General features: G+C 39.6%; 2 protein-coding genes across 3 annotated transcripts in view; one reads left to right on the plus strand and one right to left on the minus strand.

Moving 5' to 3' along the window:
• Positions 1-11,664, plus strand: part of stk32a (serine/threonine kinase 32A) — a 47,809-nt gene extending 36,145 nt beyond the window's left edge. Inside the window, exons 9-13 of the mRNA XM_026329157.2 lie at positions 1,739-1,855; positions 3,301-3,426; positions 4,923-5,051; positions 8,389-8,453; positions 9,565-11,664. Of these exons, the coding sequence (XP_026184942.1) occupies positions 1,739-1,855; positions 3,301-3,426; positions 4,923-5,051; positions 8,389-8,453; positions 9,565-9,682 (555 nt within the window). The 3' untranslated portion in view covers positions 9,683-11,664. The remainder of the gene's footprint in view (positions 1-1,738; positions 1,856-3,300; positions 3,427-4,922; positions 5,052-8,388; positions 8,454-9,564) is intronic.
• Positions 1-13,863, minus strand: part of cytl1 (cytokine like 1) — a 54,910-nt gene extending 41,047 nt beyond the window's left edge. For both annotated transcript variants that reach the window (XM_026329159.1, XM_026329158.1), the window contains exons 1-2: positions 13,803-13,863; positions 11,535-11,604 (exon numbers count right to left, since the gene is read on the minus strand). The gene's annotated coding sequence lies outside the window, so the exon portion shown is untranslated. The remainder of the gene's footprint in view (positions 1-11,534; positions 11,605-13,802) is intronic.
• Positions 13,864-15,160: the final 1,297 nt, after the last annotated feature.

Raw genomic sequence — 15,160 nt, forward strand, 5'->3', positions numbered from 1 at the left:
GACAAAGAGGCTACATAACAGTCTGATCCTCTCTCACCCTTCTCCACAAAACTGATGATTATTTTACTGAATCATTCTTCATTATGCTTTTTAAAACATATTTTGTCCTCACTCTGACCACAGAACTGCAGCTTATTCCCACTGAAGTACTGCTAGTCTTCCCTTCAGCTGTTTTTTTTTTTTTTTTTTTACCTTAACACTCCTTCTAAAATTTGTTTTGACCTCTGTCTGACCTGCACCAAAATACCTTAAGTCTTGTGTCTTCACTCAAAGCTGTGTCCTGTGATTTTCAAGTACTCCTCAACCTTCACGTATTTGGGACAGGATTGTCGAGCACACTTTCATACCCATAAATTACTTAGAGTGACATACTGTAGACTCTAGCTCTATTTTAATCTTTTTTCTCTCTCTTACTCCACTTTTTGAAAGTTCTATAATCTCCTACACAAAGATACTTTCACCCCTCTCTGCACACCAGCCTCACCTTCTCTGGCACAATAAATTTTCAATTCCTCCCTGTTCTGTCTCCTCAGGCTGTTCTCCTAGACCTTTCTCTGAGTGCCACATTTCAACACCATTTATAAAGTATAAATCAGTCTCAGGGCTTTAAGAAACAGACTGTTATTTGTGCAGAAGAGGTGTTAGGCTGTATTTGGCTGTTAGAAATGGAGAACCAGCTCACCATCACCCAGCTGCAGGGACTTTTCAGTGAGTCCTCAGTCTTTACTTCATTGTATCTGTCTCTCTTAAGTTCCAGACACCTCCCAGTTCATGCTTCACGTTTTAACATTTAACTACTTTCTCACTAACCCTGCTTCTCTGTTGGCCTTGACCACTGGTTGCAGATGAATTCAAAAAGCTCAGCATCTCCCCAGATCAATTACTGTCACTTGGTATGTCCTCCTCCAGCCTGGGTGTTTTCAGAATTGGATGAACTTTCATCAACCCCAGAGAGGGAACACCGAGACCACAATGTAATTTACGTCACATTTTTGCATTGTTTTGGCACCTGATTTCTGACAAAAGAATATAACACTGGTTATTTGACACCTCATGTGTGGCTGGTTTGGGAAACATCTGGAAAATAATTGTTGTAATCCATCTGAAAGAGAATGAAATAAAACTGAAGCAGTGTGAGGCACCAATCTAGGTTGTGTGTCCCTCCCATTTGTCTTTCATCTTTACTATATTTTTTCATTATGAACTGTCTGACAAACCCGAAAAAACACTTAAAGTGTCAGTCAAAAAAAGAATAATTGCCCATTTATGCCTTTGCTGTTATATAAACAAAAAAACTGTGAGAAAGAGGCGAAGGAAAGGACTGTCTGCCTCTGACCAGTCTGACCCAGCTGTGTCGTTCTCCAACTCAAGTGAAATGACTCATTCCCAAAGACAAGAGGGCACAGAAGGGCTGGCATAGAGAACTTTCAACAGGCTTTCCGTTGTTGTCTGGCCCAAAAAAAAAAAACCCTCTGACACTAAAAGAGAGTTTAAGCTGTGTTTTGAGATGAGTCCCTAACTCTTTTGGATATTGTCCTTCCCCAACAGCACAGGAAGTAGGTTCACAGAGGGTGAGCACCAGGAGAAGAGGTGGAGTGCAAAGCAGAGACAGCCAACTGAGGGACAAACTTTAAGACACATAACTTCATCAAAGGAACTCCTCCAGGCTGTGCATGACTATGAATGCAAGCTATCTGTAATACATAGTCTTCTCTAATTTCTTCTTATCTCTCCTCAGAGGCCGTATGTGATGAGATCCAACACACCAGCTAATGAGATTCTTCAGACCTTCCACAAGGTCCATCCCAGCTACCCCGCAGGATGGTCTGTGGAGATGAAGTCTCTTCTTAGAAAGGTAAGTGAGAAGCATGTCAAACTAATCCAGACCAAACCACAGGAGCAGAGGGAACGAGTGTATGCATTTGTCCCTATTTCCTGTAATACATACAAACTTTTTCACTTATGATCCCTTAAAATGATGCGGCATCCACATGTGGCCCCTTTTTGCTCAAAAATGAGCCCCTGATGCTTCTCTTCTCTTTAAACTTGAAACTGAATTTATAGGCAATTAACTGCACCACTGCTGTACCGCCAGTTTAGCAGTGTTTTGAACTGTTTTCCTGTGAGAATGCACAGTAGCAGATTCTGGCTGGTTCAGGTATGTAATTCCTAACATATTGTCAACGTAGAGATATAATGTGCACATCTAATATTGACATGTACCACCATCAAGGAACTGATGCGACCTTTGCCAAACATCTCTCAAATGTAGGTGGTTGAGCGTCAAATTGTGGAATTACTCTGCCTCTTCTCATGCTGACTGTACCTGGTGGTTCAAAGCTGACCTCAATTCTCAGATGTGACATGACATCATTAAACATGTACATGTTGAGCAATGCTATGTGATCATGTAAATATGCATGCAGGAGAGGCAAGGATCTAATGTTAAATTAGTGTTTCTAGGCAGACTTCCTAACTTCACCAGCACTGCATTTGGGCAAATAAGGTGCATCTACAGAATCTAAATAGGGAATCACTCATTTATGAAAAATCATGCAGTGGAAATTAGAATCAGTATTCAAAGTGGGTAATGGCAGTTCACACTGTAAATGTTAGTAGACAGATAAACAAATCTGAGGTAAAGGCAAAAGGGCAAAATGAGTCTTTTTAAGTATAATCATTTAGATTGCACATGATGATAGCATTTTTCATTGATTTTTTCATTTAATGTTTTAATGTAATCAGCCTATTCTTAAATCTCAACACTCTCTCCATAATTAACATGTATCCTTCTTCTGTCATCGTTAAGCCAACAAATCCACTGTTGCTGTAGCAGTTTGGTTTTGTCTTGGCAGTGCTCCACTGCAGTCAAACTGTTGCATTGCTTCGTGCTTAGACTCCTTGTACCTCATTGGCATTCCAGTCGCATGTGTAAATGTGTGTGTACAAAGGAGCAAAAGGGAGTGTGTGTATGAAAGATGTAAAGAAATCAAGAATGCAAGGAGAAAACCCTCTGCTCAATGTGATTGTCCTTTATCATTTCACAATCTGCCGATTCTCCTCATCACAGTTTGTTTCATGATGTATATGTATCCCATTTTCTTTTCCTCTCCTCCTGCCACCCTCCCTGCACCCTCTCCTCTCCCATCCACCTCCAACTGCTTTGTCCCTACATCCTCGTTCTCAGACACATCCTTATGGGCAAACGTGGTCATGTCTCAGCGGGACTCTGCCTCTAACCTTTCAGCCACGACTCCCTATGGACAATTGTTCTAACTCTAATCCTTTTGTTTCCTTCAGTTGCTGTGCATAGATGCCCAGAAGCGCATTTCCTGTCTAGCAGAGCTTCAGGATCTGGACTACATGTCAGATGTCAACTGGGACGCTGTGCTCAGCAAACAGCTTCCTCCAGGCTTTATTCCCAATGTGAGTAGCAGAAATAAACTAAGCGCTGCTTCAGTAAGCTGCCCAACAAAATGCTCACGTCTGAATAGAATACAGTGTTTTTCTGACATTAACTTGCTAAATTGCATTGCTAATCGGGTGCATCACTTTTCCTCCAGTCCACATTTCCTCTGTTTCCCCAAAAATTGGCACAAAAATAGAGCACTGTCAGATGCATTAAAAACAAAATGCCAGTCAATGACAAAAATGACCACGTACCAAATGATGAATAGGCCATCTGTGGATTCCTTAATCCAAACTAGCTTACAGCTTTGTCAGAGTACAAAAGCATGATTTGTCTCTTTTTAAACATTTCAGAATAATTTCCATCCATCCCAGAAGCCCTCCTCCCGTCTGTCGCTCCCCCATTCCTATTCCCATAGCAGTATTCCCCCTAAGGGCAAAAACATGTAGGGAACAAAGAAGTAGCCAGAACTACCCACTCTTCATTTCATCTTTTCTACTCAAGCTGCAGACACCACCCCCTGCTGGGCTGAGTGTGTGTATTCACCTAGACATGCTGCACAGATGCAGAATAAGATAAAGTAACACAGGCGTGTCAGCCTCTTAGCTACAGACAAAGGCCTCTGCAATATTATCACCAGTTCGGTGGAGCTAGTTTTTGCATGTAATAATAATATTAAACAGGAAGTCAGGCTGTTTGTTTTGCATGCTGATGTGCTGTGTCACACAATACCAGGTTCTTACAACAGCTGCACTAATTTACTTTTTCAAAGGTGGTGATAGGAGAAAAAAAAATCAGACAGTCTCAATAAGAGACAATCAAGGGTCTACACCCTATTTAATAGTCTCATGCAATATAATTAAAAACAGCTATTACTGAAATAATCCAACTCCATCTATAAACTTCAAAAATACTGTAACCACAGAGCTCATGATTGATTCAGGTAGAGTCACACAACACAAGATTTGAGTAATGCAAAATCCTGCATTGTTTTAATGAAGCAGCAAGATGACAGGAACTGTCAGATAATGGTGCCAGAGCTGCATAAATGCTGAATAATTACAGCTGCAAGTGAACAGATGACTAAACGACTTTATTTAATTCCACTAAAAGTCGAGAGTGACCTCAGAGCAGCAGGTGTGCTCAGCAGCCAGGCTGGCACAGCAGAGGAAAAACACAGACGATCAATAGGGAATTGACAGCGTCTGTCTGTCTAATTATAGACTCATCCTCTTTTTTTAGTCCCCTACTGACTGTTTATGTTTGAATATGAGGGGAGGACCCTTATGTTTTGTTTCTGAGCCTCCTCACATTCAGTCTGCTTTGTCTCTAATTGTATGTTGCCATTAAAGCCACGATTGGGTTTTTTTTTTTTTTTTGACTCTGACAGAGAAACATACTTAAGCATGTTTTGTGCACAGCGCTATAACACTAAAACTAGAAGCCCTTAAAATTACCGAGATCTTAAGTTTTTTAATACGTGCGTCTACTATGTGTTTCTGTGTCTCTACAGAGGCGGAGATTAAATTGTGACCCGACATTTGAGCTGGAGGAAATGATCCTAGAGTCAAAACCACTTCACAAGAAGAAGAAAAGGCTAGCTAGAAAGACCAGGGACCAGGGATCCGATGGGTCCCCACAGGTAAGGCTTTCATCTAAGAAATATTAAACCCAACAATTACAAATTAAAAGGAATAAAATAGGTTTGTTCCAAAATGAGACCGCTACCACTTCAAAATATGTAGCAGGTTTGAGTTTGATCACTTTTATAGATCAGACAATTTTATCATTATTATTTTTTGCGACAGTGACAGTAAGTTTCAATATACATTTTACTCAAGTTTAGATCGGATTATCTGTCCTCTGTGGACCGTACAAATGGTTCTGATACAGGTGTCCCTCCCTCAGTGCTCATCATTATTCATTAAAGAAAGCTGACCACTTGGCCCACTCACAGGTGACAAGTTGGTTCTTAGTTTGTTGTTTAAATGTGTCTGGAGTGCCGTTAAGGAAGAGAACACATTTTAGAGATCAGAATAAATGTGTCCCCTGACTGCTGTGTTTATGGGGAAGGCAAAGAATCACCTGCTGTAGCTTTAAATTTTATTTCCAGTCGTTCACTTTGTTCACATAAATCAGCTGTTTTCCGGAGTGTGTTTATACCAAACAGAAAGGAAAGCACTGAAAGGTTGGTTTGCTCCCCCAGTCCATTCAGACATGACAGAAACATACTGTACATTACACACCTGCATTTAGCCTTTAGGCAGCTACAGCCAATGGCAGTGCTTTTAATACTTAAACATAGCTGCTATATTTCCACCATGTTCTGTATGTTGTTTTTCACCATTAAAGGTTTGGCCCTTCGTTTGACTGGCACTCAAAATGTTAATTATGTCGTCTTGTATAATGGCACCCTGCTGGAGAATAAGCGCCTCTAGCTGATCTCTATATACCAACTCCTAATGTTAATACACACATGCATGGATGGAAATGCAAACTAATTTACTGTTTCTTTCCGCTTCTCTCAAAATATGGTTAAATCTGTATGGAAACCTAATTGCTACCTATCCTGTATTGAAAATCAGTCACATATATATTTGGGTGCATTAGAGATAGAGTAAATGGTAAAATCATTATTCCTACAGTAAAGACATATGTCAGTGTTTAGCACTTTGCTGTCACTAGGAAGATTTTAGTAATGCAGCTTTGTGTTCAGGTTTATCAGGAGAAATATATTTACAGTAGAGGAGTCAATTATCGGTACAGTGGAGTGCCACACTGAATTCTAGGCTTCTGTCCAATTTTGCATCTTTAGATTTTTCCACTGAGACACTGTTCACTGAAATATTGTGCCACACCACTGGAATCTTAATGCTCACACACACACACGGGCAACCATCATAATGTCCCAGTTATCAGCATAATAAATCGGTTTGTGGGACATTTTTCTCATAGAAGTGAAGAAAGGGGTCTGTCTAGACTCTAGAGCTAGCCTGCAATAACAAGCCAGAGTGGGCCCAATGTGTGCCATGTTTTATAAAAGCTGACAGCTGCTTGTGGAGAGCTGGCTTTGTGTTGTATATATCACTGATATGTGCAGCCAGACAACATTCCTCTTCCCTGGACCCATTCAGACAAAGTCTCCTGATGAAATAATAATATTAAAGAAAGATTCAGGATGTCATGCATTCATTGAGAGGTTTCATGCAGGTCAGTGAGCGTCAGTAGTAAATAGTACTAGTTAACATTTGCTATACTTTCATGAAGAGACCAGTGATTACTGTAAGACATTTAAGTCCGGTTTACCTCTCACTTTAACTCCCACTTTAGAGCACTGCAGTGTTTTTTAATCAGTCTCTGGGTGTCTTAGCTTACTGTCATTTTTGTATCTGTGTAATTAAAGATTTGATTCAGGAAATCAATCTCTTGTTAAAGTCATTTACACCCACTTTCAATTATCTCCATCTTGTTTTAAGGTGCCCTAATAATTGTCAGAGTGATTTACTTAGGCCTAATGGGCTGAATCTGTCAGTCATTTTAGGGAGTCATGTTTTGTAGCTCTGGTAGAGAGAAAACAATTTACGGTCTATAAATATCAATTTGTGTTTATGAAATACTTCACCATATCCATTTACAAAGGACTTATGGGGCCACTTGAGATGGATCCATGTAAGAGAGAGACTAAGGCAGAAACAAAGTGCTTGATGTGTGAGAGAAAGAGAAGGAGCATTTGTGAAGCATAGCAAATCAATATTGAATGAAGAAAGCTAGTTGCCCTAATGCCTTCTTTTTCAGGTTCCTTCCACAATACGGTCTACGTATTTCTCTGATGTTCCCCCCGTATGCTACACAGACACTTCCTCAGCCATTTTCCAGTCTCTTTTATCTCTCTGCCTCCTTGTCACTGCTACGCTCAAGATGTAGCATGGAATTAGTTCAATTAAATCACTGATAACATGCAGAATAAATCTGGACTCGTGCTGTGAGGACAAACTAGTGCTCTCCCATTGCACACACTATTCTCTCTATAGTTGTGAGGATACTCATTGACATACTGCAAATTCCTCTTACCCTAACCTCAACCTAACTCTAATAATGAGCCTAAGACCAAGTCTTCACACACCATTTTGATGCTGTAAGGAGTAGCCAAAATGTTTTAAAGTTAAAACTGAAATTATATTTAGAATTGAATTCCAGGCCAGTTTAGAAAACTTTGACCATAAAAGAGCAAAAAGTACGGCAATGACCACTTTCAATTAGGGCACTGTCTGGTAGATAAAGCACTATGGCTGCTTCAGACTGTCTGCACCTCCCCTTAGACTTACAGAGCTTTGTAACAAGTTTCAGGTTTAATTCTCGGTTGTTTTCAGCTCCAAAGACCCACTGTACATCACCTGCTCAGTACCAAACAGCAGACAGGCCGTTAAATAGCTGGTGAACTTTGTGGAGCATTTAGCTGTTAAAGAGCCAGTTATTTCCCTCAGGAGACAGTGGAGATAAAGGTAATAGCAGAGTGATATTGGACTTGGAGATCAGAAAAACCTGGATGTTTCTTTCTCACTACCTGCTTTAATTTAGTAGTTGGCTTTTTGAAAAGTGAAGATATTTCAAGGTATTCAAGTGGCTAGTGTTGAGTTCACTTTCTCACTTTGCTGTTCTTGTGTACCCCCCCCCCACCACACACACACACACACACACACACACACGCACACACACACACAGAGTACAATGTTATAATGATGATACAGCTCTATGATCTCTCTCCTCATTGTCTCCTTGGAAGAATGAGAATGCACTACAGTAGTGGGAGGACACCTGGCATGACAGAGCCGGATGTTAAAAAACATGATTAAGTAGGTCAAATATGTATTAGCACATGGAGCAGGTGGAGACATCAGAGCACAAGTGTCCTCTAAAGTCAGGTCAGGTCAATCAGTGATTGTTGAGTTGCTGATGGTTTGTGTTCGTCTCTCTTACAGAATGGTCAGTTGCAGCAACGACTGGATAATGTCCAGAGAGACTTCATTGTCTTTAACAGAGAAAGGTGAGGAACCTCCACTACCTGCCTTACACGTTGGCCATAGCCAATATTTTACACCTTTTGTGAAATAATTACCATGGCAGAAACAAACTGTAATGTTTGGCAAATAAGGTTTCACTTTCAAAACTTAATTTTTTTTTGCTCTAATCAAATAGTATACACACTTTAATAAATACACGGTTTGGTTGACTAGATTTATGGTTAACAAAATATTCTGTAGGTTGTAGGCTGTAGTCAGGCAGAGCCTTAAAGGGAAAAGTTTCCTTTCTGGCTGGTGAAAGCATGTGGGATGGTGTGAAAGGACAGCAATGTGGCTATTTGTGGCAGAGGATCTGGTCCATGTATGTGGGTGTGTGATTAAGGCAGAAACATAGCAAGTAAAGAAAGTGTCCCCCATATTGACTCAATACTGTATATGAGTTAAAAGTCTAAAAGTTAAAATACACTGTCGACCTTGTTAACCAAGGTTAACTTACACAGTTGATCTGCTGACGTGTTCTTTACCAAATAATGTTCTGGTCCCAAATAATAGGACCAGAACAAATGATGTTTAAAAAAATCTTTCATAATAACTGAAAATGATGCTACTGCAGTCAGGTCAAATTTATAGCCGTTTTTAATCTAAGTACTTTATCGATTTAAGCCTTCACCAAGAGTAGTAACAAAGAGCAAAGAGGTATAAAATGCTTTGAGGAAACTAAAACCTTGAGCTACATGACACAGGATCAGATTGTCATGCTTTATAAATCTGTGGGCAGAGACACACCAAGCCAAAATGAATGAGGGCATGTCGCCGTCATGTGGGCCAGTCTACACAGCAAATGCTCAACTAGCATGTGTGTCCTGCACCCATGTCTAGTCTGTATTTGTCATTCACAAAGGGAAATTATCTGTTATTGTATAAATGACAAAGACCTTAAGATATTATTTGTCAGTTTTGCCATTACGTCAGTACACAACCCAAATTATCGAAAAATATGAATACAAACGTGAACTATAAGGAATTTTATTTGAGTTTAACTTCTTTTCTATTGCTTATATAATAATTTTGTTATGTTTTCTTTGGGCACTGGCATCTATTCAATAATAATAAGAGATGTTCTTTACTCAACAGGTCAAAGAAAGCAGCGGTGGACTCTGAGACTTCTGAGCTGTCAATAAGTGAGAAGAACAAGGCAATAGAGGACGGACAGAATAACAATGTTCAGCCAGCTGCCTACTTATCAGGATAGGTTGGAGCTCTGCTCCCTTATCACGTGCACCTGCCTACAGCTTGCACATCAGCAATTCACAACCAGACACCTATTGTTCTATCAGCACCGGCACTCACTTCCACCCTTCAATGTTTCTGCACAACTATTTGGGCAATACAGATATGAATGCAGCACTGTATAAACGTGTGCATCCATGTTCACTTTAAAAAAGAAAAAAAGAGCTCCAGATTTGCAGGAGTGAAATGGGCTCCCGGGGCAGCAGCCATGTCAGAGCCAGGCTTTTCTGTCATCAAAAGACTCGACTCTCAGCAGAGTGTCACTAGTGTCACACCCCCTCACTCTGGTGCTTTAAGGTCTGCTCAACATCTACTCTGGACAGGGTGCTGAAATGCAAAGGAGGTCACTTCCCTGCTAAAAAGGAGACAATGCCAACAGGAAATAAAGTCTCATGTGGTCTCTTGTGGCTGAAAGCTGTGTGCTGTTGCAGTCCCAGGCAGGCCACTCAGATTTTTCATCTCAGCGAGGCATTTTCTGGTTAGTGTTATTTAAACTAAACAATAGTTCTCAATAAATTTAAATAGGCTTCACATATATTAAAAAAATCAAGCACTTGGGTGGGTGACCTTGTTCAATGAGAGCTATGTGATTTGAGATTTGAGCAGGGCATGCTCGAGCGTGAATGGTTCACTCTGTCATAATAGCAGACACATGGTTGCAGTGGTCATTTTGCTTAGCTTTGCTAAACAAGCTAATGATGGTAGGATTGCAACATTTGGTATATTAATCCAGCTCCATCAGTTGCAGATAAAGGCAAAACATGATTGCAGGATTTCTTTACTCCTGTATAGTTTAAGTTACTTAAACTGCGGTTTAACATTTATGCTTGAAGGTCTATTCTTGGACCTTGGAAGTTTATATGACTGCAGGCAAATGTGATTGAAAGCTTCAGGAACAGAAAGTAGAAAATCACAAAGTCTGATGAAAGGTTTCTGTCAGATTTTAAGATCCTTTCAAATTGGGATAATTTGGAATAACCTTTGCCTTAATCTGCAAATGACCAGCTGGATCTTCAAATATTTATGACTATGAAAATTTAGGTGGTAGATGTTATATGTTCTGCAATGAACCTTGCTTTGCACATGCTTCTTCATGAACTGTAGCACAGAGAGACAAAAAATCTTAAACTGTGAGTGAATACTTGTTCCTTTAACACTGTTTTTTAGACAAGCATCAAGACTCCCATATGAGATTCATTTTTCAGTTTCCTTCGAGACTGAAATTCATTTCGTCAAATGTTTAATGAATTCCCTCGATTATGTATGTGCCACCAGATAAGGCTGTACATTTGTGTTGGAACTAATTCCTCCCACAGAAGAAGAACACATTTCTGCAGCAACATTTTTCGTGGTATGGTACCCAGCAGTAACCTAAAACTCAGCACCAGATGGATAAACACTGGCAGAAATAGCTTAATACAGGTTTCCAATTTTTCATATCGTTAACAGGAAAACAACGACATAAACAAATACTGTAAATACCAAGCAAGGCAATACCCCTCGTTTACTTCGACTTTGCTAGAACCACATCTAAGAACATACACTTGCCTCTGAAATTCACAATGGACGCCTTATACCATACACAGCAGGTTCTCCTAAATGATACATGTAGGAAGTAAAAGCCTGAGCTTTTTCACAAGTAGTAAGTGTGATTTATACTAATGCCTAGTTATTCTATTGATCCTTGATCTTACCTACGTGCAATATGACCCAATCCATTCAAGTCTATAATACACATAATTACATTTAAAACATAGTCACCTCAAAACCATTCGCACTTTTCTATGGCAAATTGGTACAATGTTTTGACTTACTTTTGTGTTGTTGCAGTTGTTGTTGTCATTGATGTAATTTTACAGATCCAACGACGAGTTCCTTCAAAAGCTGTAAGATATAGTGGGATAGTTAAACAGATGGACTGACTATGGGAGGCCCCAGGGTAAAAAAAAAAAAAAAAAAAATTTTAATTATTTTCTTAATTTGTTCATATATATGTAGCTTGAGTATGACGTGGGTTGGATTTATAGCATCAAGTTAAAGACTGGTTATCATCTGATGTGGCAGAGCTGACTCTTCCAAAAACTGAGGGACTAAAATGGAAAATTATTCCACATTTGTCAGTTTCATCCCTATTAAGGTTTTATTGTCCATCAGTTGTCACTGTGTTGTTATTGTACTGAAACGTGATAAAGGTGTGCCTTAAATAATAACTTTCTTTTTCTGAACCAATCTGACTAAGCTTTGTGCTTTATTTCACTGTCTTTTTAAATATCCACATTATAAGTACAGTGGGACAGAAACAACACCAGGAATAAAAACTTTATCAATATCAAGAGTAGTGAAAGGATAAAATCAGGGAAAATGTGTTAACCATGCTAAAGCATTTGTAGCCTAACCCAAATATGGATACAATACTGATATATGTACCACAAATGGAAATACAATGCTGCCCTCCAGTGTTAGCTGGCTAGTAATACAGTTAGTGATATAATATAACTTAGCCAAAAGCACCAACATTGAACTCATTTTAAACAGAACAGAAACAAAAGACATTCCTCATTCCCAACTTCAGTGACTCTTCACACAAATTGGATATAAGTGTTTGGAAACTTTCTTTAGTCTTGTTTGTATCTGCAGCATGTCTCAGGGCGTTCCAATATAATGCATCCTGACCATCAGACACGCACCATATACTTTTCCTATTGTCTCTCTCAGCCGCACACACCCACAGATTACAGATTTGAGTCCACCACTTCCTGAGGTGAACTAGAAGGCACATCCCCTTCATGCCTCCACACTGGGCTGAGGTAAGGCAGCACTTCTCCACATTAATGGCTGATAAGAGGGGCATTTTCAGTTGATAAATGCTCTGCCTTTCTGCCCGATATCAACACAGATAAAACCACAATATACCACATAAATGTTAAAAACATTGACTATTATCTAATCATTAAATACCTGCACAAAGTTTGAGATATTTCTTATTTAAGAAAAGAAAGGACTGCACAGTAACGGCTAATGTACATCTTCTTCTCCAGCAACAGTTTCTAATTAAGGTGAGATACACTTTCTTATTTTATACACTGCAACACTAACATGAAACCACCACACACACCAGCTGCCTGTCCAGACTAAGTCTGCAATTCACTTCAGCTCTTCCATCTGACATGATTATCCTGATAAGAGATATTTAGTCATTGCAAACTCTGCACATGGGACCTTGCAGCAGTTTTACTGCTGGACCTCAGTGAGGATGAGAGTGTGTAACCCTCACAACTAGGGAACACAATAACACTCAGTAGATGCTTTATTCAATTAATGTGCCAGATTTGATCAGGAACACATATATTTTGCAAATTTTTTCCACAAGCAACCTCGCAGCAGGTGTCAAAATGCATCATTCTTAAATTATTTTATAACCTGCACCTTCACAGCAGTGGATCAAATTTACATACAGTCCAGATGCACCGTATCCTCCAATGACAAATATGATCAGATCCTGTGATGCAGCAACAGTAAAGGTAAAAGATGTGACTTATCAATGTCTGGAAATCAGAACTTCAGCTAAACTGTCGTAAAGTTAAGTGTGTTTTATTCCTGCAGCACTGACAAAAACACTCGGTAAATGAAGTGTATGTTACCTCTGCAGTAAACTGTAGCTGCTCCACAATAAAATCCTACAAAACCAATAAGAAGTCAGCAACTTCAGCAGGTGGCATGGCTCTATATTTCCAGTAACAAACCCTTCCGTCGAAACTTTTATGCTTATGTCGTGGTTTTGTCTGTTTTTAACAACTGTTAGCTAAGCTTTTAGCCATTTAGCCAATTTAAGTCCATTTTTATTGCCCTTTATTTGTTCACATTTGGGAAAACTAAGTGAGCCGAATTAAATGTTACCAATTCCTGTTTCCTGTTTACAAACAGATGCTCTGGTAACTATCCAGATACTTAAAACAACTTAAAAAAAAGTTATTTTTAGGCAAGTTGTGCAAGATAAGGAGCTTTTCAAATGGTTTTATGGTACAGGCGCTTATTTACCACTGACATCAGCAATAATGTGGTTAAGGTAAAGGGAAACATACCGAGGGGAACTGACTTTCTCCATAATTTGTTGAGCTGTCCAATACAGCGACATATCACCGCGACCATGTTGGAGAAGCAATGGAAGTCACGTACTTCTTTTGAAAACACGCACTTCTTTTGAAGACTGTGACGCAAACATCATTCAGCCAATCAGAACCTGGAAGATACCAATTCCCTTTGCTCAACCCCCCACGTTTGAGATGGTATCTTCCAGCCTGGGAGTGACTGAACATACCTGTTTCCGGTAATCCCCTCGGGATCCACGGTCCTTACCGGTTGGTGGCGGTAATTGTCATTGAAGAAGCAGAAGAAGAAGACGAGGATGATGATGATGATGATGATGATGATGATGATTCATATAGGAATAGGGCAGGGATAGTTGGAAAAAAAGCAGGACAGTGGCCTTTGAGGAACATGGGTTGGGCCCCCTAGTCTAGACTGCATATAGAGAAACATATTGTGCCTGATAATATGAAGAGTATAATTGTATAAATACCCCAAAAATATGTTTATACAAACATCTAGTGTAGTGCTGTGAGGTTTTAAATAAGAAGCAATTCTATTCACGAGTAAAGACAATTTATATAAAGCTGAAATCTTTATACTACAGTTGGTGCATGTGTTTTTATATGTAGTTATACATAATAAAGATTTCTCAGTCAGTCAGTTGCAACTCATGTTTATTCAGGAAACATCATACTTCCACAACACACCTTCGTTTTTTACCTGCCATCTCTGGGTTTTGATACAACAGTAAAAAAGAAACAACATAAAAACAATAACAAAGGTTGTCAAACCAACATAAATACAACAAACCACCACTTGCCTGCCTCAGTCTGCCACATGGCTGCCAAATAAAAATGCCATTGCCTTTCCTCCCTTTCCCTCAGTGTGACAGTGACAAAAAAAGGCTTCATTACTGCACTGCAATGCTCTGCCTTAGAAAACAGCAGAGACATGAAAATGGACTCCACAGCGCCCCTCCCCAGTCACACCCAGGATGTTTTAGGTAGTTGGATCCACAGTTAACTTCAGGTTGATCTTACATTAGCATGGGGCAGAATTGCATTAGAGGGCATTGTGGATGACAAGGAATTGATGGTCTTTCTCTTGTCCCAAAATGAGAGCCCAGTTTGTCAGGAATGAAAAAAGTAAAGCAGAGGTGAAATGCTGTTTTTGTTACTTAATTATTTCATTGTGTCTGTGTTTTGTGCTTGCCCCATAAGCTCTTCTTTACAAGGTATGGTTGAGCCGAAAGGTTCTGCTAAGTTTGTTCGCACTTCTTTTGAACAGATTTTTAATGTTTTCAGGATGTCAAAAGCAGGAAAAAGCTAGAAGCAAACGCAAAGGACACAGT

The sequence above is a fragment of the Mastacembelus armatus genome, chromosome 14, assembly GCF_900324485.2.
Source record: "Mastacembelus armatus chromosome 14, fMasArm1.2, whole genome shotgun sequence".
Taxonomy (NCBI): Eukaryota; Metazoa; Chordata; class Actinopteri; order Synbranchiformes; family Mastacembelidae; genus Mastacembelus; species Mastacembelus armatus.